This window comes from Leptopilina boulardi, unplaced genomic scaffold (genome assembly GCF_019393585.1).
Source record: "Leptopilina boulardi isolate dan_hultmark-lab unplaced genomic scaffold, ZJU_Lbou_2.1 LbouV2_258, whole genome shotgun sequence".
NCBI classification, from domain to species: Eukaryota; Metazoa; Arthropoda; class Insecta; order Hymenoptera; family Figitidae; genus Leptopilina; species Leptopilina boulardi.
The window spans coordinates 182,381-209,913 of NW_026137816.1; the positions used below are offsets into that span (position 1 = coordinate 182,381).

Here is a 27,533-nt window from a genome sequence, read left to right on the forward strand (position 1 = left end):
TTTTTTTTCTTTTTTAATCAAAATAATTTAAAAACATACTGGTTTTTTTTGGTGGGGGGGGGGGGAATGCGTATACATTGCAAAATAGCATTTTAAATATTGTCTATAATTCTTTTTATGTAAAAATTTTAAATTGGAGGCAAGTTGCAAGTTTTTTTATTTCCCAAAAGCTGCCATGAAAAAAATCTTTACCTAGAACAACGATAAGTTTCATTGGAACAGCGATATATTTCATTAAAACAAGGTAAAATTTTTTGCTACTCTAGAGAAACAATATCGCTGTTCCAAATATAAAGATTTTTTTTCCATATTAAGAACTATTTTTTCTGTAGCATGGTAGTGAAAAAAAAAAATACTAAAAAGCTCATAATTTTCATGAAATTCGTTTCTTTGTAAATAAGCAATAAAAATAGGGGTGCAATTACCCACCAATATTGAGGGTTCCTATTTTTTTTTTTTTTTTTTCCCGGATGCTAAAAATCCACACTACACTGTCTCCAACATTTGTAAAGGGATTTTACATCCCCCTATTCCATTGGTTGGGATTGATCCCCTCGCGCACATTTATTGGACGCACTCGACACGTGGTGCACTCAGTAATCCGGCAAACACATGCAAAATAATACCAAACACACTTGTAAAATCAGTGCACATTTGCACTGCCTTTAAAAAAAAAAAAAAAAAAAAAAAAATTCGTCACAAAAACAGTAAAAAAAAAAAAAAATAATAATTGAAAATCTGAGAAACAAATGCATAGAGCGCCTAGGTATAGCCATAAACCTCCACCGCCGCGAGTCGCCGCATAAATATAATATGAAGGTAGGTAGGCCTCGTGATGGTCGGCATTGCCCGCCGAACCGTCACGAGGTGCCTGGGGAAGAGTAAAAAAGGGGGGGAGGTGGAACACAAGAGCGGGGGTGGGGTTCAAATAGAAAGGGGGGGGGAGAGAGAGATGAGTGCACCCTAGAGAAGGAGGAGAAGGGGGGAGGAGGGGGTGAGGTCTTCAGTTGTGCGGGGTGCAACACGGTGGCGTGAAACATGGGGAAACAGCGGAATGATCGATGGGATTCTGCGCTGTTTCAAGCGCATGAGTTTTACCCCACCCGTACGGGTCGACACACTCCGGGGAAACCCCTCTTTACGTGTACAACGGAATTTTTCATCAAGTGGGGGGATTGAGCACGTGGTGGCGAGTGGTTTCACACATTCCCCACCAGATGGCGTTCAGCGCGGCAATACCGTGGCGACATCTCTTGAAATTTCGCTCAACACTTTCATCAAAAAAAAAAAACTAATACAAGATAAAAAAAATTAATAATAATAATAATTTTTGTTTAGAAAAAAAAAAAATTCATTTGGTTCGAGGTAACATTCCAAATTGATTGCATAATAATACATTCGAAGACAATTGACGATAAAAATGATATTGTTTTGGTGAGGGCGCCAAAGTGAGAAATGGTCACTCATGTCAATTAGAATCATGGCGCGGGCTTCTAATAATTAAACTACTCACGATTGGCATCTGCATTAAGGATAAAAAAAAAAAAAAAAAAAAAAAATTACATCCAACACTTGACTCGCACGCGCTCATAAAAAGATAGAACGCGATGAGCATTCGTAAAGTATGCAATTATCGGGGCCCACCCATTATTTTTGCAATATATATATATATATATATATATATATATATATATATATATATATTATAAATTGTTCCAAAACTATTATTTGTTTTTTTTTTATATTGACAGCCTTTCTTTATATCAGCAAAAATCTACATTTTTTTGCGTTTATTAATTTTGATGTTTTTACAAATTATATGGGATTTACTAATATAATTAATTTTTTTGGAATAATTTTTAAAAATAGAATTTGATGTTTTGGAAAAAAAAAAAGGGGGGGGGGACAATTCCGGACAAGGCGATCGTTATATAATTAGTCTCACTCGGGTTCGCAGCAGGTCGCGCCTCGTCGGCAATGTACTTTATAGCTGGAAAGTAGTGCAAAGCACGGCAAAGCAATTGATCAATATAGCGCCAACAACCCCCCTTTTACCAACCGCACCCCGCTGGATCCCAGTGGCGCAGAGTGAACGCACCCCCATAACAAGTTTCTTACTCATCTTTTTCGTTCAATAACTCTCCATCCAAGATGGCCACCGCGGTCGTCCCTCATTGGCTAGGGGAGGGGTGGTCGCCGGATGGTTAGGGGTGGGAGGGGGGGGGGGTTGGAAGCAGTGACGCCATCTATCTTCCGTTGCCTTGGCTCGGCGTAACATAAGGCAAGATAAATTGCGGGATCTCCCGGGTTCTTGAACCTTTCTGGCAAATTGCATAAGAATATCCACTACCCTTCTCTCTCTCTCTCTCTCTTTCCCTGCCCTTCGCGCAGCGCCTCGCGGCTCCAATGGAATTGGAATTAACTCGAATAAATCACCCCCTAAGGCTCTCTCTCCATAGGAAAAGAGAGAAGAAAGTTAAAAATTTTCTTTGGTTACAATAATAGCATGTGTCTCCCGAGATTAGCTTCACGAAAAAAAAGAGGAATTTAACGAACTCTAATATTTATTACTCCGTGGTGCAAAAAAAAAAAAACTGTTTTTTACCCATAATATCAATTCAATAACCCACTGGCCTATATTACAAGTATTCATTAAAAGAAAAAAAAAAGGTTTAATGACCCTCACAGTTTTTTTTTTTAGTAATCGAAAGTGTCAGGGAGTTTAATCGCATATATATATACATATATATTCTATACAGCCGCACGTTTAAAGTGGAGTCGAGTGCGGAAGATAAAACGATCAAGGCGATTCAGAGCCGTTGGTCATTCCAAGAACCATAAAGCAGTAGTGGCATCTGGCGGGAACAAACGAAACAAGACAGTTGATAGAATGCGCGCGCGCTCCTCCCATTGATCGAAAGAACGTATAGCTTGTAAAATTGGTTTAAAGAAGAAAGTCACTAAAAAATCGTTTCTCTTACTATTTTACCGTTTCTTCATTACATTTGAAAAGAGAAGAAAAAAAAAAAAGATTTTAATACAAAAATACTTAGAAATTAATATATACAATAATGAATGAGAGAGGAATTGATGATTGTTGAAAGGAAATGTGTGTGAATAGCACACATGGAATATTGCGGAGGTCAGTGAATCCGAAACTGAGGTTTACGATTTGTTTACCCTGCAGTGGGTTATGGGACCTGGTTTATATATACATATATATATAAAGCCATAGGTATGCGGGGCCATGTGATCGTGGCCATAAACGCGCCTGTTATGCGCTCGTAAAGCGAACCCCGCTCTCGCCACTTCCATCGTCGTTCGCACCAAGTCCTCGTAAAACTCTTGTTTTACGATTGCTGCCTATCGCTGACTGTGCTGCCACCCTACGGTATATCCTATTCACTAAAATGCCACGCGCTCACTCAGGAAATTCCGCTTTCCGTTACCTATATATTGATTCTTTGATAACTTTTGTTATATTAAATTTTAAATCTACCAACAAGTGTTAATAATTCAATTAGAAAAATAAGGAACAAAAAAAAAAATTTGATCCTTATTGTTGTATACGAGAATCTGTTTGCAAGATAATGAAACAAAAAAAAAAAACTGATGGGAGATGAAGATAAGGATAGCGATTGAGTATTGCTGAGACAATGGTTCTGCATCTGTATAGATAGTATTTCTTATCTCACAAGGATCGGACAAAGAGGTCAACAATTTGGGTATTCTTAACTTTTCAAACTAAATTTTTTATTTTCAATCAGTTGACCTATCAAAAAAATCGTTTTCTACGTGACAATTTTGATTCTAGGACTACAAATCAGTCAATACTTGAATAAGAATTGAAATCATTGATAACCAGAGTCTTGGACAGAGAAATGTGATTTCTCTCTCTCTACGTCACGGGATCTAGACGTATTTGTGACGTCATTGAAATACGATATGACGTAACTAGAATAGAAAGAGAGAGAACTCTGACCAGCCATGCTGGTTAGGGAAGGAAGAAAAGGGAGCCATTATAGAAGGGGCGCGACTAGGCTGAATCCTCCCCACCGACCGGCCCACCGAGGGAACAGCTGTCAGCTGCGTGCGGACCTTCTCTCTCTTTTCTCTGTCCCTTTTTCTCTTAAAACATTATTTCTATCGTTCCTTCTTTTCACCCACACCCCCCCCCCACGGTTTATACCGTAACTAAACTCGTCCCGCCAAACAACCCACCACCCCAAAAAAAAAAAAAAATGTTAAAATATTCCAGTGGGCGAGAGTGAGAGAGACTACAGGATGGGAATAGCTCCGGGAGAATTATGGCTGCCTCCGAGACTCAAATAACTCTTTAATCCGCGGGCGCGTGTACCGTACACGCGCTCTCTATCTTTCTCTTTTCCTCATCCTCTTCATTTTATCTTACCCTCTCTTCTCATATTCTCTATTGTCCTCGGGTTCTTTTCTTCTCGCAAAAGTTTAGAAGTTAGTTGATGTTACTTTAAACTTTAAGGATTCTCAAAGGATATTAAAGGCTGATGTTATAAGCTGGTAATTGAGTGACAGAAAGAAAAGATTTGGTCTTAAATTTTTCGAATTATAAATTATCCTTTAAGGCTTTTCATGAATAATTCTGATTAGAATTTCTGTTACATAGGTATCATTTTTGTAAAATAGTTTTAAATTTTTTTTTAAAAAAAATATTTAGATCTCCCTTGACAGCAGCATTACTTATATGCAAATCGGATAATTTAACCGGAAACGCGTGTGTGTCGACCACACGCACGCGACTTAATATGTTATTGCAATCCGCAGTGAGTGAAAACAGATTAATCGCTACTGGTGATGATTAAATTGACGGCATGTGGTTTTCTTATACATATATATATATATATACTTTATCAGAGGAAAAAGTCAAGTCTAGAAAAAAATTATCAGACTACCAGAAAGCGCAAGATGTTCATTAAAATCTGTGCCTATACATAATTGAATTCAACTTTCTTATGCATTTTCTCTTTTTTTTCTTTTTTTTTTGCACGGAAATGGCGCGTCACATCATGTTGAATGCACGCGAATTAAATATCAGTCCTTCGCGTGCAGGGACGCGTGCGTTTGCAGGCGTCACGAAGATGTATGGTTGAACTAATTTGTACTTCGTGCCGTTATCCATTATTAGGTAATCTGCAAACTTTTACTCTTACGCCGTCGGATAATGCACTTCTCTCTTTCTCTCTCTTTGAATTGTTCGTCTCTTGACTAACTTAAGACTGGGTCATTGTTTGATAAGAATGAAATAGTACCGTCTTTCTTAGAATAACTTTATTTTTTTAAATTCTAATAAGCAAAAACAATATACCTCTCGAGACTTATCTAGTAATTCTTTTTTAAATTTTCCATCCAAAAACACTCGAATTTTTAAAAAATCGACACAAATTAAAGCACCGTTACTAAGACCCTAAATCTGACTTTACCTATTTAGAATCACAATGTCAAATGAAAAAAACACTTCTAAACAAGTAAAAATCGGTGCAAGGTCAAATTTGTAATTGGCAAATGTAAGAATCTAAAAAGTGACCCTGATCTTTCTATTATTTAGTCAAATCGAAGGTCAAATGGTTATTATATACAACACAATTCCATAGGCAAAAGACCGCACTCGGTCAACCGTAAAACCATAAATCCGTGCCTGGCGTTTTTCGGAGCTGTAAAAAAAAAAAATAAAATAAAGGCAAAAATCCTGCAGTTCAGCTTGTTATAAGAAGACTTTAGGAGGGCAAAGGCGGATAGAGGGGAGACGGGTGGAACAATGCGCGTCGCGGCGAAGAATGCGGTCCGTCGGGATAAGGACCGAATATGTTGGCTACGAATCGGACCCAGGGGCCCGTCGATAATTCTAAGACACACGCGCTTCTATATACATATATATATGTATACTAAAAAGGGACAAATACTCTTGAAAATTTACTATTTTCCTGTGTGTCATTTCATCATTTAGAATCAAGATTTTTAAACCAACAAAACACACCTCCGGAAAATTTTGCCTCTCTCTCACGCGTTCAGCATGATGAGAAAATTAAAGTCTCGTACACACATGATTTATAAACAGAAAATTACACTTAATTAAAAGGCTTAAAATTAATTGTTATATTTTTGATTTTTAACACTACAAACCAATAGTAGAATAATAGTATAGTAATACTACACTAATTAATAGTATGTTAACTAATACTATACTAACTAGTAATAATTTAACTACTAAGTATCCTTACTAATAGGAATCCTAACTAGTAATATCCTAACTAATGAGTATCCTAACTAACACTAAACTAACTAGTAGTATCCTAACTAATAAGACTTCTATCTAGTAGTAACCTAAGTAAAAAGTATCCTAACTAATACTATAATAACTAGTAGTATCCTAACTAATAATAATCCTAACTAGTAGTATCCTAACTAATAAATATCCTAAATAATAAGTATCCTTACTAATAATTATCCTAACTAAAAAGTATCCTTACTAGTAGTATCCTAACTAAAAAGTATTCTAACTAATACTATACTAACTAGTAGTATCCTAACTAATAAGACTTCTATCTAGTAGTAACCTAACTAAACTGTATCCTAACTAATACTATAATAACTAGTAGTATCCTAACTAGTAGTATCCTAAGTAGTAGTATCCTAACTAGTAGTATCCTAACTAATAAATATCCTAACTAATAAATATCCTAACTAATAAATATCCTAACTAATAAGTATCCTAACTAATAAATATCCTAACTAATAAATATCCTAACTAATAAGTATCCTAACTAACACTAAACTAACTAGTAGTATCCTAACTAATAAGACTTCTATCTAGTAGTAACCTAAGTAAAAAGTATCCTAACTAATACTATAATAACTAGTAGTATCCTAACTAATAATAATCCTAACTAGTAGTATCCTAACTAATAAATATCCTAAAATAAGTATCCTAACTAGTAGTATCCTAACTAGTAGTATACTAACTAGTAGTATCCTAACTAATAAATATCCTAAATAATAAGTATCCTAACTAATAAGTATCCTAACTAGTAGTATCCTAGCTAATAAATATCCTAACTAATAAATATCCTAAATAATAAGTATCCTAACTAGTAGTATACTAACTAGTAGTATCCTAACTAATACGATACTAACTGGTAGTATCCTAATACTATACTAACTAGTAGTATCCTAACTAATAAGACTCCTATCTAGTAGTAACCTAACTAAAAAGTATCCTAACTAGTGGTATCCTAACTAATAAATCAAGATTTCTAAACCAAAAAAATACACCTCTGGAAAATTTTGCCTCTCTCTCGCGCGTTCAGCATGATGAGAAAATTAAAGTCTCGTATACACATGATTTAGAAACAGAAAATTGCACTTGATTAAAGGGCTTAAAATTAATTCTTATTTTATTTTTTTGATTTTTAAATAATATATTATTTAAAAATGAAATTTTTACTCTCTACTATATATAAAAAGGAGAAATATATCCGGATTCCTTTTCCATCTTCTTTTCAATGAATAAATCACATGGGACAGTTCGCTATCTTATTTTCCCGAGCGCCGAATTCCGCGGAAACATTTGGTATAGCGTCTTGGATCGTTTTTCTTTTGGAGTGTCGCCCCTCCCCAACCTCCTTTTGAGGAGAAGGAGAGCGCCCTATGAGACACCGCAGATAGGAAAAAGGAAGAGGACTGAGAAAGAACGCGAATAATAAAAATCACCCCCATAATTCAAGCGGACAAGTCGTGGAGGTTGGGTGCCTGAGCTTCTTATCTCAAAGCGAGGGTGACATTAGCGCTGCTGCTGCTGCTGCGGCGGCGATTCTCTGGTGATATTTAAGATGTGCTTGTATTGCCATCTAGTTTTCGCTTACACACGCGCAAAAAAAAAGAAATCACGGATAACGATATACATATAGGGCAACGATAAATCAAAGATATACCTTGCAATTATATTGATAATGGCAGTTATCGTCTGTATCGACACGGCTCAAAGACAACTTTATCTTTTTTTTTAACATTTCAATCTTTATATTTATATTTAATCATTCTAATGAAACATTATTTGGTTTTACTTTCAGGTTTAAGGAGGAATTAAGAAGGAGATTTATAAGGATGGTCTTTGGCAAGAGATATTTTTTGTCTATTAGTCAGTGACAGAAGGAGAATACGGCATGGAGAGTAAAAGGATTACTTTAGAAAACTAAATCGTAACAATATTATCAAAAACAAGAAAATCATCAGTAAAAAAGGGTTTTGCTTAAAAAAAAAAACTATCGCAACAATACTATCAATATATTTTCTTTTATCGTATGTTAAAAAATATCTTTATTATTTTTGTAAAAACGTAAGGCAAATTTTTTCGTTCCAAATACTTTTTTTGATAGCCCATATAATTACGTTCCAATTAGACTATATATGCAATATTTCTAAATAGGCTTGTAATACTCGAAAGACGAGAGTTGTAAACAATGTTCTGATTCGCCCTCGCGGTTTCCCCATGAGTAAACATTGGAAATTTGATGTGTACGTTCTTCCACTATATATATTGACATATACATAGAAACGCCAAAACGAGAACGCAGAAGGTGGAGAGTTATGACGCCGCACAATTAGCAGTTCGTGTGAGAGAGATCGATCGCCAGTGAGAACATAGATCAACAATGTAATGCGGGACACATATCTCGCGCCTATAATGCACTCTACCATTTTCACCGATTTAACCAAACTCATTCATTTTCATTTTCCAAAAAGCAATATTCCCTTCCATACAAAAAAGAAGAACTTCACTTTATATCCAATTTGAAATTAAATACAGAAAAACAAAAAATAAAGTAATTAAAATAATCACCTTCTGTAGAATATGTCATGACATATTGTCATCACGATGAAAAAATAAAGCACGTGTTCACTTTTATTTGTCGTTTAAAGAAGAAATAGACACAAGACATAATTCTCAAGGGCGCGTGCCACACGGTCTAAAAGTTACGAGGCGTTTATGAGCCATAAGCGATTTTACGAGATATAGAAGTTACTTAAAGAGTTATTTTACTATTTTACGAGGTTCACTTCACATGTATAGCGCCTCAACGAATAGATCAGAAGGACCGCCTGCGACTGTCTGATTTACTATGGAGGACCTTGTTCTGGACCTGCCTGCCTTCACGATGTATGTAACGTGATGGGGTTCCTGGGACTCGAAGGGGGACGGACTAGACGAGGGTTAGAGAACCTTGGGGTGGGGCCTACGACATAATCCTACTTTTCATTCTCATCCATATATATACACAAGCCCCCGCATTTCAAAACACTATAGTCAATTATTCAAAAAATAAAAACTATTTTATTTCTCACGTCTTCTATTTTTTTCAAGAATCAAAGGCAGTTTAATTCTGTTTTTACTAAATGATAATTAAAAAATAATTATTACAGAAAGAAATATTTAATACCTTAAAGGTCGTGGAGAGAACAATTTAGTTTTGCATTGCAGACAGACCATAATGAATGCGCGCGCAAATTGAGTATAGAGAGGGAATAACGAATCACAAACCGTTCTCTCCTAATAGTTGCGCGCGCATTGTAACACTATTTATAATTTACCATCAAAATAAAATTAAATAATGACAATTAATGTATAATAATAAATAACTGAAAAATCAGAACAATAAGATTTACGATTTAGCTAAAAAAAAAAATTCAGAATTAAAGTTAAAATTAATGTAAAATTCTTTCACTATTACATTTAACAAAGTACAGAGAAAATAGGACGCGTCATTTTTTTTTTTCTTCCTTTTTGTCTAAAAAGACTTGAATTCAAAAGGAAGCAAAATTATGTTTCGAGAGCGAACGCGCGTATGTCTTTTTTTGAGATTTGTTAGTAAATTCTTGTAAAGATATACCCAGTTGAAGATTGCGATAAAAGTAAACTAGCAATTCTCCTCACGGCAAAATTGCAACTGACACTGAGTGACGAATGGTGCGTAAGCCACTCAGACTATGATTGCTTAATTCACATGCGGCCAGTCAAAGCCGACCAGTCACTCTCGTTGCTTATCAAGATCTATTGCTATAGAATAACAACTAACAATAAGTCTAAATCGTATAACTCGTAAATATAACGTATAAAATTTTTTCAATTATACAAAAAAAGAAAAACTAAAATCACATATACTCGATTAACTTTTTCCCTTAAATTATATTCTTCAAAACAAATTTTTGTCAATATAATAAAAAAATAATTCTAAAAGAAAATAGTACCTATTTCCCTAAACTATATATTAATGACAAAAAATTGCTACTAATAATATTCAAAAAAAAAAAAGGGGGGAGGGGGTTTGTATTATACAAATACGAAACTTGATATTCGAGATCATGCACGCGTGCGTTGAATGGAATTTAATAAGTACTTGCTCGCTTATTTACGATCGATTACGCGCCCCGACAAATGGGTTTTTGAGAAGAGGTCATGTTTTTCACAATATAGGTCCTCGACATTCGAGGCCCATTCGCGTGTATGGTACGCACCCTTGCATATGTTGGCGAGATATTCACGTACATATATATATACACCAGGTTTGTATCCCATTCGTCATTTCATGGGGGCCATTGATATATATATAAAAATACTATTAATTTCAAGAAAGGAATTCATCCGACCATGAAAAACCGCCCTGCAGGGAACAAAAAAAAAAAAAATAATTTTTTGAGCCTCTTCTCTCATTTCTGCTTGCATACCATCACATTTATATTGACATGCACCCCATGGGACCATTGTGAAGCCTTTTATGGGCCTAACCAGCCACCATGTAGCCCTATAACCCTTGAAAAGAAGAGGGATGTTCAATATTTCTCTAAGCTCCACCCCATATTATCTAGCCGCATAACTAAAATGAAAGATGAAAATTTTAACATTCTATATGTCCTTTTAATAGATATTTTCTGTGGGAAATTTTTTTTTCTTATTTAAAACGATTTGCTTGATAAAAGTTAAATATGGTAATATAAACGAATTCTTTAAATTTCAATTAAATAAGTAAATTAATAGTAAACAAAAAAAGTCGGTTAACGATTCAAATAGTAATATTTCTGTTATTTTAGTTAAACATGACTGATTAATAGTTAAATTCACATTTAGGTTATGTCAGAATAATTAAAATTACTGGGAACTAATTCAATTTGACTACTATACTACTTAAAAGAACACTAATAGTATAGAAATTAACACTACAAACCAATAGTACAATAATAGTATAGTAATACTACACTAAGTATTAGTATACTAACTAATACTACACTACGTAATACTACATTAATTAATAGTATGATAACTAATACTATACTAACTAGTAATATCTTAACTAATAAGTATCCTAACTAATAGGAATCCTAACTAGTAATATCCTAACTAATAAGTATCCTAACTAACACTATACTAACTAGTAGTATCCTAACTAATAAGACTTCTATCTAGTAGTAACCTAAGTAAAAAGTATCCTAACTAATACTATAATAACTAGTAGTATCCTAACTAATAATAATCCTAAGTAGTAGTATCCTAACTAATAAATATCCTAAATAATAAGTATCCTTACTAATAATTATCCTAACTAAAAAGTATCCTTACTAGTAGTATCCTAACTAAAAAGTATTCTAACTAATACTATACTAACTAGTAGTATCCTAACTAGTAGTATCCTATCTAGTAGTATCCTAACTAGTAGTATCCTAACTAGTAGTAATCTAACTAATATATATCCTAAATAATAAGTATCCGTACTAATAATTATCCTAACTAAAAAGTATCCTTACTAGTAATATGCTAACTAAAAAGTATCCTAACTAATACTATACTAAGTAGTAGTATCCTAACTAATAAGTATCCTAACTAATAAGAATTCTAACTAGTAATATCCTAACTAATAAGTATTCTAACTAATATTATACTAACTAATAAGTATCCTAATATATACTATACTAACTAGTGGTATCCTAACTAATACTATACCAAGTAGTAGTATCCTAACTAATAAGTATTCAAACTAATAAGAATTCTAACTAGTAATATCCTAACTAATAAATATCCCAAATAATAAGTATCCTATCTAGTAGTATCCTAACTAATACTATATTAACTAGTAGTATCGTAACTACTAAGTATCACAACTAATTATACTATAGTTAGTAGTAGTATCCTAACTAATAAGTATTCTAACTAATATTATACTAACTAATAAGTATCCAAACTAATAAGAATTCTAACTAGTAATATCCTAACTAATAAATATCCCAAATAATAAGTATCCTAACTAATACTATACTAACTATTAGAATCCTAACTAATAAGTATCGTAACTAATACTATACTAAGTAGTAGTACACTAACTAATAGCACACTAATAATATAATACTACCTAAAAGATTTGATAAATTTTTTTCACTATTTGGTATTATTTGACATTTGCAAAAAATCTGACTAAAAAAATATATTATGTATATATAATATATCGAAACACAAATGTTTCGTGAAGGAGTTGAAACTTTCTTTTCATGCAAACATTACTTATAAACGCGTATATAGCAGAAAGTTCATGCAGGAATGCTGGGCCGTGAGTTCTTTTACTCCACATCAAAAAAAAAAAAAAAGAAACTGGATGCTTGAAATTTTTGCATGTACTTGAAAACCTCATTAGAAACTTGTGCGAGGCATTCGATTTTCATGCAAGTTTATTGATGATGGGAAAATAAATTACATGGATCATTGTAATTTTTTTTTTGATAACAATTGAAAAAGGTGATTTACCGAATATTGGTGACTAAAAGGGGTGATTAAAAAAAAAATGATTATTCAAATCAAAAAAGTATCGAAATTTTAATTAATTGCAATTTTTCATTGAAACTTATAACCCAATATATCTACTATCTATTAAGAATTAATAAAAGTATTTCGTTCGGGATAGAAAGCTGCCAATTAAATTTGGATTAAAGCTATTAGAAATTTTGGTCTAGCATATATAATATATATATATGTGCTGTTGGCTAATAAGGAGAAGCCAGTATATTAACCACTCGAGTGGTGAAGCCCAGGAAAGCTGTCAGCTGGTTGGTTTGCAGGGGGTTGACACCCTACCTAGAGGTAATATGGCGGCAGTGTATTATATGTAACAGTATACTCAGTGCTGCATCCAGGGTTACTGGTTGAGGTGGTGCCTGCTTAAATGTATATATCACTGACCGACCAGGGGGTGCCATTTCTCGAGAAGGGGAATCATGATGTACGATGTCATCCCACTTGGCAGACATGGCGATGTGTGATCCATATTGCCATCATTTCTCAATTCAAATTCGGACTATATATATGTACAGAATATCTCCAGTGGCCAATAATCAACAGACGGTTTAAATTATATATAACTCCAAATGTTCTTTTGTTCCATTCGCGTGTATAGAACGAATATCATTTTCTGTTGTAAAATATACAATTGGATGCGGTTTGTCTAGGTCCAATAAAAATGGGATAGTGTGTAGTATTACTGATGCTGAAATAATACTCATACTGTGTTGATTACTGTACTGATTGTGAGTAATAGTATAGCAGCCAATAGTATACTGGCAGATACTGTACTAACTGGTAGTATCCTAACTAATACGAATACTAACTAGTAGTATCCTAACTAATAAGTATCCTAACTAATAAGACTCTTATCTAGTAGTATCCTAATTAAAAAGTATCCTAACTAATACTATACTAACTAGTAGTATCCTAATACTATACTAACTAGTAGTATCCTAACTAATAAGACTTCTAACTAGTAGTAATCTAACTAAAAAGTATCCTAATTAGTAGTATCCTAACTAATACTATAATAACTAGTAGTATCCTAACTAATAAGACTCTTATCTAGTAGTATCCTAACTAAAAAGTATCCTAACTAATACTATACTAACTAGTAGTATCCTAACTAATAAGACTTCTAACTAGTAGTAACCTAACTAAAAAGTATCCTAATTAGTAGTATCCTAACTAATACTATAATAACTAGTAGTATCCTAACTAATAAGAATCCTAACTAGTAGTACCCTAACTAATAAATATCCGAAATAATAAGTATCCTTACTAATAATTATCCTAACTAAAAAGTATCCTTAATAGTAGTATCCTAACTATTAGTATCCTAACTAATACGAATACTAACTAGTAGTATCCTTACTAATAATTATCCTAACTAAAAAGTATCCTTACTAGTAGCATCCTAACTAAAAAGTATCCTAACTAATACTATACTAACTGGTAGTATCCTAACTAGCATTATCCTAACTAATAAGTATCCTAACTAGTAATACTAGTACTAGTTAGGATACTTATTAGTTAGGATAATGCTAGTTAGGATACTACCAGTTAGTATAGTATTAGGTAGGATACTTTTTAGTTAGGATGCTACTAGTAAGGATACTTTTTAGTTAGGATAACGAGTACGAGTAGTATCCTAACTAATAAGTATTCTAACTAGTAGTATCCTAACTATTAGTATCCTAACTAATACGAGTACTAACTGGTAGTATCCTAACTAATAATTATCCTAACTAGTAGTAACCTAACTAATACTATACTAGCTAATAAGTGTACTAACTAATGCTATACTGCTATTAGGAATATACTAGCTAAAACTATACTAACTAGTAGTATACTAACTTTTAGTATATTAACTAATATGATACTATTCTGACTGACCCAAACTACACCGAAAAAAATAAGTTCTTAATTTTAGAGGATTCCTCTTCTTTTGACGCATTTTTTCCTCTTATATATGGGCACTAAAGTATTCATATCTAATTGAGAGGATTTTCCTCTTCTATATTGTGAGAGGAATAATCTCAAATACAGAGATATTCATCTTGTTAAGGAATAATCTCAAATAAAGAGATATTCATCCTACGTTAAGTTCAGAAATGTCAATCTTCTTTATTTAATTAGGAGAAATTATATGGGTTAGTTCACCCTTTAGAACTTGGATTTATTTATTTATAGGAGAGAAATCATTTTAGAGAACGAAACATAATGGCAAAAACACGAGTTTCTATTTAATAAAAATACTTTTAACTTAGGTTAATTTTAAAATAAAATGAATAGTATGCAAGTGAAAAAGTTTATGAATTATTTACATAATAATTTTTATTTACTTCCTTCCAAAAAATCGAAAAAGTAATTTATAAACATTCCAACAAATAAAAATATGGAAGAGAAAAATTCATTCTTATTTTTATTTATATAAAAATGAATATATTTTTAAAATAATATTTATAGATTATGATGCTGAAAAAATTTAATTCTAACTGGAATATTACAAAATTCTAATCATAGAAAGAATAGGGGTTAAACACATTGACATTAATTTATTACGAAGCTAAAGAGTATACGCAACGTTTATGCTAAACGATTTTTGAAGGAAAAATTTTTTAAAATGAAAAATTCTGTAATTTTTTGCCTAAAAAATATTTCTTGTAGTTTTCATTAATCAGCAAATTATAAAAAAAATATTTTTTAAGCAAAAAATTATAGAATTTTTATTTTAAAAAATTATTTCTTAAAAAATCGTTTATCATAAACGTCGCGTATTTCAGCTTCGTAATTTATTATAATAACATTATTGATTATAAGTAATTAATATTATTTTCAAAATTACAGATGTAATTTGTTAGTTCCACTTTACATAGAAGGTTTCTTAGTGGGATGTCCATTATTTATTTTTTAACTGTCAGTTTTCGAACAGTTTGAACGTGTGCGTAAAAAAACAAAAAACTATATTTCTAGAGGAATAATCTCAATTGGAAAAGAATACTTTCAATCGAAAAAGAAAGATTAAAAGTAATCATCTAACCAAAATGTTCTTAAATAAAAAAAGAGAATCCTCTATTTTTTAGATGAATATTCATATATTGAAAATAAAATGTAAAAGTAAATGTTGAGAGGAATTTTCTTCTCATTTTAAGATTTTATTTTTTTCGGTGTAATAGTCATCATTGACGCTAATTAAATAGCAATAAATCTCCAAAAATGAACTTTTTGAGAAAACTTAAAGAAAGGGTTGAAGAAATAAGATTTCCTTAAATTTGTAACGAAAGAAGTCAGAATGGAAGAATTAAAAGGAACTAATGGAACACGATTGCCTGTTCTTATAAAGGGAGAAAACTGTATAGGTGAAGGAGACCACAAGGCCACAACCGCAGTGTGGGAAGTGAAACGAGCCGAGTGGCGTTGCTTTTAATGGAGTGAGGGAAACAACATTAAGTTGAGAGAGAGAGAGAGAGAGAGAGAGAGAGAGAGAGAGAGAGAGAGAGAGAGAGAGAGAGAGAGAGAGAGAGAGAGAGTAAAAGGGGTGTGAGATTTGTACGGAAATAGCGGGTAACAATTTGGGGGGGTGAGTGAAAGGGGATACGATTCATAAACTAGCAATTATCCACCTACTCTTGCACTAGAACTTGATTGTCCTTGGTTGGATTTTGATTCTATATCCTTTACTTTAAAATGTTTTTGTTTCAAAAAAAAAAAAAAATAGAAAAAATAGTTTCAAAATAAGGGGAGTGCAAGCTCTTAACTCTTAATTAGTCAGCACCAATTCCGGAATAATTCTGTTTGGAATGTTTCGAAACGGTATTCGGAAGCATCTCTCAAGTATTGACGGTTTGAGAGGATGTGCTTGATATAGTGGTGGCAATTTATCGAATGATAAATTCCACTGAGATAGGATCGCGGCTAGATTAAACGACAATTCCTCCTCTTTCTCTTGTTCCGGAGAGTGTGTGAGAGAGAGAGAGAGCCTCTTTCCACCGCAAAATTAAATATAGGGTCGAATTGCAGTTGTGGCTGCTGAGAAGATATAGGCTTCTTCACTATCTATCTATCTCTCTTTCGTTTTCGATGTTTCTTCTCCCTTTCTCATTTCATTGTCTCTCTTTCTCTCTCTCTCTCTCTTTTTGTTTCTGTTTCTCCTTGATTCACTATCTCTTTTCAACCCTCTGGTTACAATATCCCTTCCACCATTTCGACTATAGCCTTATCTGCCACCGCAGACTTTTCCTCTCCCCCTTTTACCAACCCCCTCGCGTCTCCTCGCCAAACACCTACTTTTCCACCCCTTGTATATATCTGGAAGCCACTCAGGCTGTGCCAACCCTCTGTATGGTGTAACGAACCACCCGCTATCTTGAAATGGGGTCGGTTTTTGGGCACGCATATTCCCTTTAGCTCAAGGGCTATCTTTCTTTTCATCCCTCTTCAATTTTTTTTCGACGCCATTCTACTTTTTTTTTTTTTGATATATTACATCGTATTGGGAAAAAGAAATATGCCATACTGGATTTTCCGAGGGATTTTCTTTAAATATATATTTATTTAGATAATGATAACATTGTTTCGATAAGGTATGTATAAATAGTAAAATCAGATTTAAGGGAGGGAAATAAATTTTTTTTTGAAAATATGTTATGATAAAACTTGATTTTTATTATCTTTATAGTTCTATATTTAAAAAATTGTAAAAAAAATTTTGCTCGTTATTTTTTTTTTATTATTTAAAATGTTACACGACTTTAAATAATAAAATATGAAAAACAATTGTCGGAGTAAGTTATCAATGTTTTTAGTGAATAGTAAATATTTATCAAACAAGCGATATTGTTATTTTTTAATGAAAAAAAAAAAAAATTCTGAAACAAAATTTACAATTATTAGAAGCGTTCAAATTTTAATCGAATCAACTGCTTAAGAAAATGAAGTTAAACCATCATTTTTTATTGCAAGTACTTTAATAAATTAATAATAAAAAATTATATTAATAATAATAAAAATATTAGTTGTAATAATAAAAATAATAATGATAATTATTAATATAAATTTAAATATTCATTATAACACACAATTACTATAATACTATACTAACTAATACTATACTAACTAATATTATACTAACTAAGAGTATACTAACTAATACTATACTAACTAGTAGTATCCTAACTAATACTATACTAACTAAAGTATCCTAACTAATACTATACTAACTAGAAATATCCTAACTAATAAGTATCCTAACTAATACTATACTAACTAGAAGTATCCTAATTAGTACCCTAACTAATACTATACTAATTAATAATATACTAACTGATACTATACTAACTAAGAGTATACTAACTAATACTATACTTACTAGTAGTATCTTAGCTAATAAGTATCCTAACTAATACTATACTACCTAATAAGTGTAGAAACTAATAAGTATCCTAACTAATACTATACTAACTAGAAGTATCCTAACTAATAAGTATCCTAACTAATACTATACTAACTAATAATATACTAACTAAGAGTATACTAACTAAAAGTGTACTAACTAATACTATACTACGTAAGAGTATACTAACTAAAAGTATTCTAACTAATGATATACTACGTAAGAGTATACTAACTAATAGTATGCTAACTAATACCATACTAACTAAAACTATTCTAACTAATAGTATACTAATTAATAGTATAGTAACTAATACTATACTATTAATATAAATTTAAACAATCATTATAACACAAAATAAAATCACATAACATTAAAAAAAAATTAATGTATATGCAAAATAATTAAGTACTGTTTTGTTTTCTAAAAAAAGCATTTATAAAACAAAAAAAGGTTTGGATATCTTAATTTTTAGTGTTAATTTGCTAAATAGGCTTCTTTGAAAAAAAATCGACATTACTACCTAATTAGAGGAAAGTGTATTAATGTCTAAGATAAAAACAGGTTAGACCTCTTTCGTGATTACGCGCTGTGATTAAACCAGGAAATACAAACGTTCGATCCAGAGATCCATGATTAACCTTGAAATTTTAGGTCAACCTCTCTAATAATTAAATAATAATAATTATTGTTATTATTATTATTATTATTGTTATCATTATTATTATTAAATTATTATTATTATAATTTTATTATTTTAATGTTGTTTTTTAATTTCTTAAAGGATTATCTGCATATGAATTTTGGAATAAAGAATTATTAGAAAATGACTATGGGGAAAGCATGAGAATGACAATACCGACAGATGTGAACCCTTGTAGTCTTTCAAGCTTGGATGAACACCCTCGACCCTTGTTTCAAGATTTAATTGCACTCGTGCCTTGGGAGTAACGGAAGTCAAAAAAAAAGAGAGAGAGCGAAAAAAAATAGGGGACGTTACTAGGAATTCTCACTTTTACTAATCCAAAATGAAAGAGAGAAAGAGAGAGAGAGTTGACTCTTTTTTTTTAAATGCACATGACGTTATATAATGCCATTTCATATGCGGTTTCATTTTACATTTACATCGGTAGGCAATGTTACAGGCCTCGAGAGAGAATACCTTCCACTCTCTTCTTCATTAACCGGTCCAAAATTAAAAGGCAATCTAAACTTTATTATTCTTATTCCCACGTTACAAAATATACTTGAATTATTTCCAACTGCTTTAAGATAAAATTAATGTCTATCAAACATTTATCACATAATTATAAATATTTACAACATTACATGCGATTATAGTAAAATAATTTATATATATTATTTTTTATTATATTTATTATTACCACAGAAAATTAAAAGGCATTAAAATAAGCTGCAACGCTTCTTATTTTAATCCATTTTGGTATTAAAATAAGCAAAATTGGATTAAAATAATAAGGCTTATTTTAATGCCTTTTAATTTTCTGTGACTATAATCTAAAATAAAGAATAGTTGTTTATTTTTGTCAAAAACAATTTTAGATTGTATTTTTTTACTATCACTATATTATTATTTATTATCGGTTTTTTATTTTAAATTCGTGAGAGATATAAAAAAGAACAAACGTCACGAATTTTTATTATTGTGAAAAGAAATTTTTTCATTGTTATTAAAAAATGTTGAAACTCAAATTTCTTATTCCTTCAGCTAAACACAATGTTGCGCGCACATATCCGCCATATTTGTAATAATCTCTCACCTGAGTTGCAAAAGTTTCTCCGCAAGAGCGCTAGTATCGCTATAACTAACGACTTTCGAAATAAAAAAAAATATTCTTACATTTATATTAAACCATTTTTTTTTTCTCATTGCAAAACATTTTATTCTAAAATAAAAATTTTTTCTCTCTTCGAAATAAGATCTTTTTTTTTTATGTAAACACCTCTCCCCTCCACCCCAAAAAGAGGAACTTCAATTTAGTTTTTTGTGGAAATGTTCCTTTGTCCTCGATCAAAGATCTTCCATGACCCGGAAGTGTAATAGATCACTGGTTATCTTGGAGAGAGTACAATTAGGCTGCTCGCGCCATCTCGACCCTGGAGGACAAATCCCTTTTATCTAGAAGGAAGACAGAGGAGTTTTCTTCGGTTCAACGTGTGTGTGTATATGTGTGGGAGTCCGAGAGGACTTTAGGGAGGGGGGGGGAAGGGGGGGAAGGAAAAAAAAAAAGAAGAGAGAGCCCGCGGAGGCAAGGAGAGATAGATTACTCCGCCATTCTTGCAATTTCCCTGTCGTATCGAGGCTCGTAAATTCCCAGTGAAATATGCGAAGGGGCGCCTGGTGCGGGCAGCACGTTGCTGCTGCTGCTGCTATACTCTCCACTCTCTCTCTCTCTCTCTCACCCCACCCACACCCTTATCCATAAGGGTTGGAAGCAAAGGGGGTATGTCTACCAGGGAACTGTACAGACTCTCGTATCGCTTCCAGGCAAGGCCCTCCAAACTCCCCTTTGCCCCCTTCCCCCCTTTACTCCCTCTATCAACCCTCTCGCTTCTACCTTCGCCTTAACCTCTTTACGTTTTTTTTTTTCCTTTATTTTTTTTTTACTCCTCTAATTGATGATAGCGACAAAAACGGGTTATCTATTCATGTCTTAAATTTCCCTGGATACTAGAAATAGCAATGAAACATGAAGAAAAAGTTTACCCCCCCCCCTCTCTCTCTCTCTTTTATAATATACAGCTCTTGGAATTTTTTGGAATCGTTATTCATTTTTTTTAACTTTATAACAACATGGAAGAATGTGAATTATGTTCATTGAATTTTATATAAAAATCCCGGTATATATAAGTAAAAAGTACAAAAATTGAGAAAGAAAAATCCTTTTTTTTGTTATTTAAAGAAATCATTTTCTTTTGTTTCTTTGATTTAAAGTTAATTTTTCTTTGATTCAAAAAAAAAAAATGTCTTTAAAAAAATTTGTTACAAAACAAGTATCTTTGTTTCAAAATATTCATTTTTAAATTAAAGAATTATTTTTTTTTTTTTGAATGTGCTGGAATTTTTTTTGATTTAAAGAACAAATTTCTTGGATTCAAAGAAAAAATTTAATTTAAATCAAAGCAAATTTTTGTTTGAGTAAAAAAACCCCTTTTTTGTGTCAAAGAAAAAATTTTGTTTTGAATGAAAAAAAGGAAAGGAAATGTTTTTTTTTAAATCAACAAAAAAATTATTCGAACTGTATATGTTGTTATTTTATTTAAATAATAATATTTCACTGATTTTTTTTTTTTTTCGCTTCGATGTTAGTTAAAACTAGTTTCATGCGTGGCACAAAATAGTTGAATGGAAATATTTGATAAACAAATGTGTAAAGTGTTTATTCAGCTTTATTAAAAGTTTCGTAATTCACATTTAAAAGTAACATTTGAAAGATAATTTTCTATTATAAAAAAAGAATCCACACTTATTGTTAATCAAATCAAGTTCAACTGTCGTAGTGTGTTAAGTAGTGAAAAAAAAAAATTATTTTAACCTCTATATTAAAATAATCATAATAATAATAATTTATAATAATAATTTATAATAATAATCTTTAATAATAATTTATGATAATTTAAAAATAATAATTAATAATATTTTTAATTTCACTATATAATAAAAATTTGAGCAATAAAATAATGAAAAGTAAAAATTCCCTGTAAGTATATATAAAAAAAAAATTAAATAGTGTAAAATTGTTAATTTTTATTTTATGTAAATTAAAAATTAATATAACAATAATTAAAATTTTTAAAAATGTTTTAAAATAATTTTTTAGACCTTTTATCATTTGGATATTGTCAATTTGTAAATACAATGTAATAATTAATGCAGAAAAAATTGACGATAATAATGGGACAGTTCAAACAACAAACAATAATTATAGTGTCTGTAATAGTACAATATGTAAAAATGCTGGTAAGTGTATTTTAAGTTCAATTTATTTTTTATAATTTAAATATATTTTTTAAAATATTGAATTCTTGAAATTAAATTATTTTTTTTTTGTAATATCAATAAAATTATGAAAATAAATATAAAAACACTTCGTTCTTGATAATACACAAATATTTGTACAATTGTTACGATCAAAGCGTGATACAATTTTACAAACTTTAACAATAAAAGTAGAATATTACAATTATATAGTATTTCAAAAATAGAAAATTAGAATTAAAAAAATTAACAATTATTAAATATATAAAAAAATTTTTCTCTTTTCTAGCTGAACTAATAATTAAAGGAAGAAATGAATCAGTTGAACCTTGTAATGATTTTTATTCCTACGTTTGCAGTAATTGGTCAACTAATTATCCAATATCTGATAATTTGAAATTTATCAATTTACACACTATGACCGTAAATAAATTTAAACCAATCATAAAAGGTAGGGAAAATTTGTTTTTTTTTTTAAATCTAAAAATTTTTTTTACCCATAATCACAAAAAAATAATAATTATTTTTTTCATTTTAGAAATACTACAAAAACGAATTGATCAAAATGATAGTTTAAATTTACGTTATGAAAAAAAATGGTTTCAATCGTGTAACAATGAAGGTTAATATAATTTCTCAATTTTTTTTGAAATATTTTTAAAAAAATGCTAAATAAAAAAAAAAATTTTTTTAAATTATTGTATTCTTTTTCTAAAATAGAAAGAATTTTAAACATTGGACAAAATCTATTAATAAATATAACAGAAAAAATTGGTGGTATACCAATGGCAATGGATTTTGGGGATTTTTCAGTATGGTTAGAAAAGCATATTACTTGGCAAAATGTGAATAATTATTATACACGACTTATTGGAGAAAGTGTATTTTTTAAACTTGAATTAAGTCCCAATGGCAAGGACTTCAAATATTTTGTAAGAAATAAATTATTAATTTTCAACAAAATATTTATTTATCATACGAAAAAAAAATATATATTTTATAATAATTTTTTTTTTTAAATAATTTAATAGTAATGAAAATAAAAATTCTAATATTTTAATTACAACATATTGTCGTGTATAATTTTTAGATAAGTAAACCATCAACTAATGACATTGATGATAAGTCAAAAATAATTTTCAATTATTTTACTGAAAAAGGTAAATTAAATATTTCTTGGATAGATTTAGAGGAAGTTCTAACTTTTCATAAAAAATTGAATATGGTAATTTAATTTCAATTTTAAAGAAAATATAAATTTCTCTTTTCAATATCAAGGTAAACAAAAAATAATAACTAATTTATTTTATTTTTTGTTTTATTTTTTCAGGCAATTGACGATGAAACTAGTAGAGTAGAACAGGAGATGACAATTGAAAAATTTCAAGAAAAATATAACATAAAATGTCCCCGACATTCAAATGGAAGAGTAAGAATTTGCAAAAAAAAAAAAAAAAAATTTTTTTAATATTTTTTTAAAAATATTTATATAAAGAAAATAATTTATTTAATCTAAGTGTAAAAATAATTTATATTATAATTAATTATTTTCATTTTAGATGAATTTCTCAAAAACATTTTCTATTTTACTTAAGGAAATGAAATTGTCAAAAAATGAAACCATTCAAATTCATTCATTGTATTTTATTATGAATTTGTGTTATCTTTTTAAACACACTTCTTCAAGAATAATTGGTACAATTTTTTTGTAATTATTATTAATATTAAAAAAAAAAAAAAGTAATAAATTTTATTTTCTTGTTTCGAAAACTTTTGCATAAAATAAAATAATAATGAAAAGAATCTATTTTTATTTCTAGTTAATTATATTCATTGGAGATTTTTAGTCGATTCATTTGATTATTGGTATGTTAAGAAAGATTTGTTGTCCAATAAAAGCAGGTATTTAATTAATAATATTGTATTACCAATTTTTGTAACTTTAAATTTTATTATTTTTACATTAAAATATTGAAATTTTAACTATTTTTTTTTTTAAATTAATTAATCAGATCAGATGAATGCTTATCGTTATTGCTCTTAAAAAAAGGACATATCACGGAACTTTTTACTAATTATCTACCAAAAAATACAATGGATCTTGTAAGTTGTATACTTTACTGTAAATAATGCAAAAAAAAAGAATTTGACATGTTCAATTTTCTAAAAATTGAAAATACGATTTTTTACTTTTTACTTGTAATTTTTGTAATTTACATTTTCAGACTAACTCTATGTTTTACAATATACGCGTATATTTATATACAAAATTATTAAATTCACAATGGCTAAATACAAAAGATCTTTTTATGAATTACAAATTAGCAAACATGAAATTTTTAATTTCTAATAATTATAATAAAGATATGATCTTAAATGAAGAAACTGAATTTTCAAATTATACCGTAAGTACATACATCATATTATAAATTTACAATTCGAAACAAAAATGCAGATATTCTAAATATGAAAATTTTTTTTCACACAGTTTAAAATTACTTCAAATTTTTTACAAAATTGGATAAATTTTAAAAAAAGTAATCTATTAAATATAAAACAACAGTTTGAAGAGGCTAAAAAACATAAGTGAGTATTATTAATACTGATATATGAACAATTATAATTTATAAAATTTGATTTATTTAAATATTTTCACAGTATTAAAAAACGGAGCATCTATTTTCCATCAAAGAATTTACTTAGTAAGTCAAATATTCACAATATAAATTAATTTGATCAACAAAATAATTATTTTAGTTATGTACTTACGGTTAATTCAAAACTTATATTTATTTTTTTTTTGCATTCTTTTTATAGAAATCTCATTTGCAGAGGTGGCTTCACTTTTGTTTAATGAAGAATTACCAAAGTAAGTATATTTTATTATTTATTAAACCTAAAAGGATAATAAAAAAAAATGAATAATACTTAAACTGATCATTTTCCAATAAATAAAAAATTATTTCTTTTCAGTGCCACTAATTATGGAAATTTAGGTTTTAACATCGGACATGGAATGGCTCGAGCATTTGGCAGATTGAGTATAAATAAAACGTTTTATAAACACTATTGATACGATAACAAATTAATAATTATAATTTAATTTTTTTCTTTGCATTAAGGTCGAAAAAATGACGAGATTATGGAACCTGGAAAATGGACGAAGGAAATGATTAAAAATCAAATGGAGAAACTTAAATGTTTTGAAAATGATTTTATGAATGACTCGGTATGTATAGAATATATTATTAAAATAATATTCTATTATCGTTTCTAAGGAAAAAAAAATCCTTAGCAACGGTTGTTAAGGAAAAAAAAGATCATGGAATCGATTTGTGCTATGGAAATGATTAGTAATAAAAAAAAAAAAATAAATAAAAATTAGAAAAGTGCATATAATAAACTTTCATATATTGCAGATATACAAAAATATAATAACAGAAAGTAATTTTGTTGATTCCGTTGGATTAAATATTGCTTTTGAAACTTATCAAAATTACATTAATGATAATAAAATTATTGATCCAAAATTACCAGGACTAGAAGATTTTAATGATAATAAATTATTTTTCACCTCCTTTGCTATGGTGAGAGAAAGTTAATAAAAAAAGCTTTTTTCAATTACATCTCAATTTACTGAATAAGAAAAAAATTTTTTTTTTTTGAAATTTTTAGAATTTCTGTGAAAACATCACACCAGAGGCAGCAAATGAACGTAATGAGATTTCATCAACTTCTGACAGAGTCAATTTAGCTGTCAGCAATTCAGATGGTTTCGCCGATACCTTTAATTGCAAAGAAGGTGATATTTTATGGAAGAAAGAAAAATGCGCATTTTTTTAAATTGATAAACTATTTTTTTTAAAGGTATTTAAAAAAATTATGATAATTTCACGCATCTATTGTAATTAATATATTACCGTAATATTAAGTAAACTATTATTAATATATTAATATTATAATTAAATTATTATTTATATATTAATATTACTAGTAATTAATATTAGTTCACTATTATTAGCATTAAAAAAAATTTATTTTACCTCACATTTAAATTTATTTAATACTGTTTACTGTAAATAAAAATTATTTGATTCAAGAAAATTTTATTTCCGACGCGACGTTATTGTCAATATTTTTTTTTAATTTAGTTTTTTTAATTAACGTAAAATTAATTAATGAAAGAATAATTGATATTCACAGTTAGAGAAAATAAAAATTGTTTTTTAAATTTTATTTCAAACGCCTATTGTCCATGCGACATATATTAAATGTATATATAATGATAAATAAATGATGGAAATTAAAGGTAGAAAATAATAAGAAAAAGTAAATTTAAAATGAATGCGAATTTAGTGAGGGTTGAGTGAAGTTGGTATATTATTGAAGGTATAACTGTATACGCAGTGTACATGGAGAATACATAAAATGGAAGGGAACCCCCGTGTGCGATGACTCTCTCTCTCTCTTTTTTTCTCTCTATCTCTCTTTCTCTACCTATATCTACACAGTAGCGTACCGCGGCCGCCACGCCGCGCCGGTCGGTTTAATTTAACACAGCAGCTGTAATCCCATCCATTACACTGGCGGTAATATACGATCGCTCGAGATTCATACTCCGTTTTTTCACTAATTAACAGACGGGACAAATCGCTCTACCAATCCCTCTCGTTCCTCATGAACCCCATCGCTTCTTTACGCCTCACACGAAAAAAAAAAAAAAAAATACATCCCCAATATGTCGCGCACGTTCATATCTTGATGGACAATTACTCAATATACTAATTATTATACTTTTAATTTCTTTTTTATAAAAAAATATTTCATTCTACCTAATTTAATAATTATACAAAGTATAATAATTTTATTCAGTGCAATTTTAAATTATTATTATTATTTTTATTATTATTCTATCCTACAATGGAAAAACATATCTAAGTACATACATATGTTTTTCCCTTGTAGGGTAGTATAATTGTTAATATTGTAAAAATTTAAAATGATAAATTTTTATTTTCTACATAATAATAATTATACTTAATGTAATTTTAAATTATTATTATTTTTCCCTACAACTTAAAAGTAATGTAACGAATTAATTTGTTACTTGGCTCTTTATTATACTATTAGCTGCCCTTCCAAGTGGGTTTTCCAATTAATCCATAATTTAAATTTGAATGATTTTCCCGCGCCATTGCCAACTTAAGGTATTCTTGAGTGGTACGCGTGATAGACTATAGCAGACGACAAAAGCATATGTGAAATATTAGCCTTCAGAGAGAGAA

At 29.8% G+C, this 27,533-nt stretch overlaps 2 protein-coding genes across 9 annotated transcripts in view; one reads left to right on the plus strand and one right to left on the minus strand.

Annotated features, from left to right (window-relative positions):
• Positions 1 to 27,533, minus strand: part of LOC127280923 (homeotic protein antennapedia-like) — a 364,206-nt gene that overhangs the window by 86,204 nt on the left and 250,469 nt on the right. The window contains exon 1 of one of the 5 annotated variants that reach the window (XM_051304329.1): positions 8,873 to 9,131. The exons of 3 other annotated variants lie outside the window; for them this stretch is intronic. The gene's annotated coding sequence lies outside the window, so the exon portion shown is untranslated. Of the gene's footprint in view, positions 1 to 429; positions 520 to 8,872; positions 9,132 to 27,533 lie in introns of those variants that run through there. One more of the 5 variants, XM_051304331.1, reaches the window with a different exon arrangement.
• On the plus strand, positions 17,667 to 27,146 carry LOC127280920 (neprilysin-1-like). 4 transcript variants are annotated; one of them, XM_051304318.1, is made up of 19 exons: positions 17,709 to 17,817; positions 19,033 to 19,450; positions 22,091 to 22,230; positions 22,538 to 22,699; positions 22,787 to 22,870; positions 22,969 to 23,180; positions 23,339 to 23,473; positions 23,579 to 23,677; positions 23,808 to 23,943; positions 24,069 to 24,150; positions 24,261 to 24,351; positions 24,474 to 24,653; positions 24,737 to 24,834; positions 24,907 to 24,950; positions 25,066 to 25,117; positions 25,222 to 25,289; positions 25,371 to 25,477; positions 25,668 to 25,835; positions 25,924 to 27,144. In XM_051304318.1, the coding sequence occupies exons 2-19, from the start codon at positions 19,320 to 19,322 to the stop codon at positions 26,089 to 26,091; spliced, it is 2,157 nt and encodes a 718-aa protein (XP_051160275.1). In that variant the 5' UTR covers positions 17,709 to 17,817; positions 19,033 to 19,319; the 3' UTR covers positions 26,092 to 27,144. The 4 variants fall into 4 exon arrangements, with proteins under 4 accessions (XP_051160276.1, XP_051160275.1, XP_051160279.1 ...); XM_051304319.1 differs by lacking the exon at positions 19,033 to 19,450 and having other exon boundaries at positions 17,667 to 17,813; positions 25,924 to 27,142; XM_051304322.1 differs by lacking the exon at positions 19,033 to 19,450 and having other exon boundaries at positions 17,749 to 17,817; positions 25,924 to 27,146.

Coding starts and splice junctions, on each gene's coding strand:
- LOC127280920 (XM_051304318.1), top strand. CDS start 19,320: ATGCACATGACGTTATATAATGCCATTTCATATGCGGTTTCATTTTAC. Junction 19,451..22,090: donor AACCGGTCCAAAATTAAAAG/GCAATCTAAACT, acceptor ATAATTTTTTAG/ACCTTTTATCATTTGGATAT. Junction 25,118..25,221: donor TTTAATGAAGAATTACCAAA/GTAAGTATATTT, acceptor ATTTCTTTTCAG/TGCCACTAATTATGGAAATT.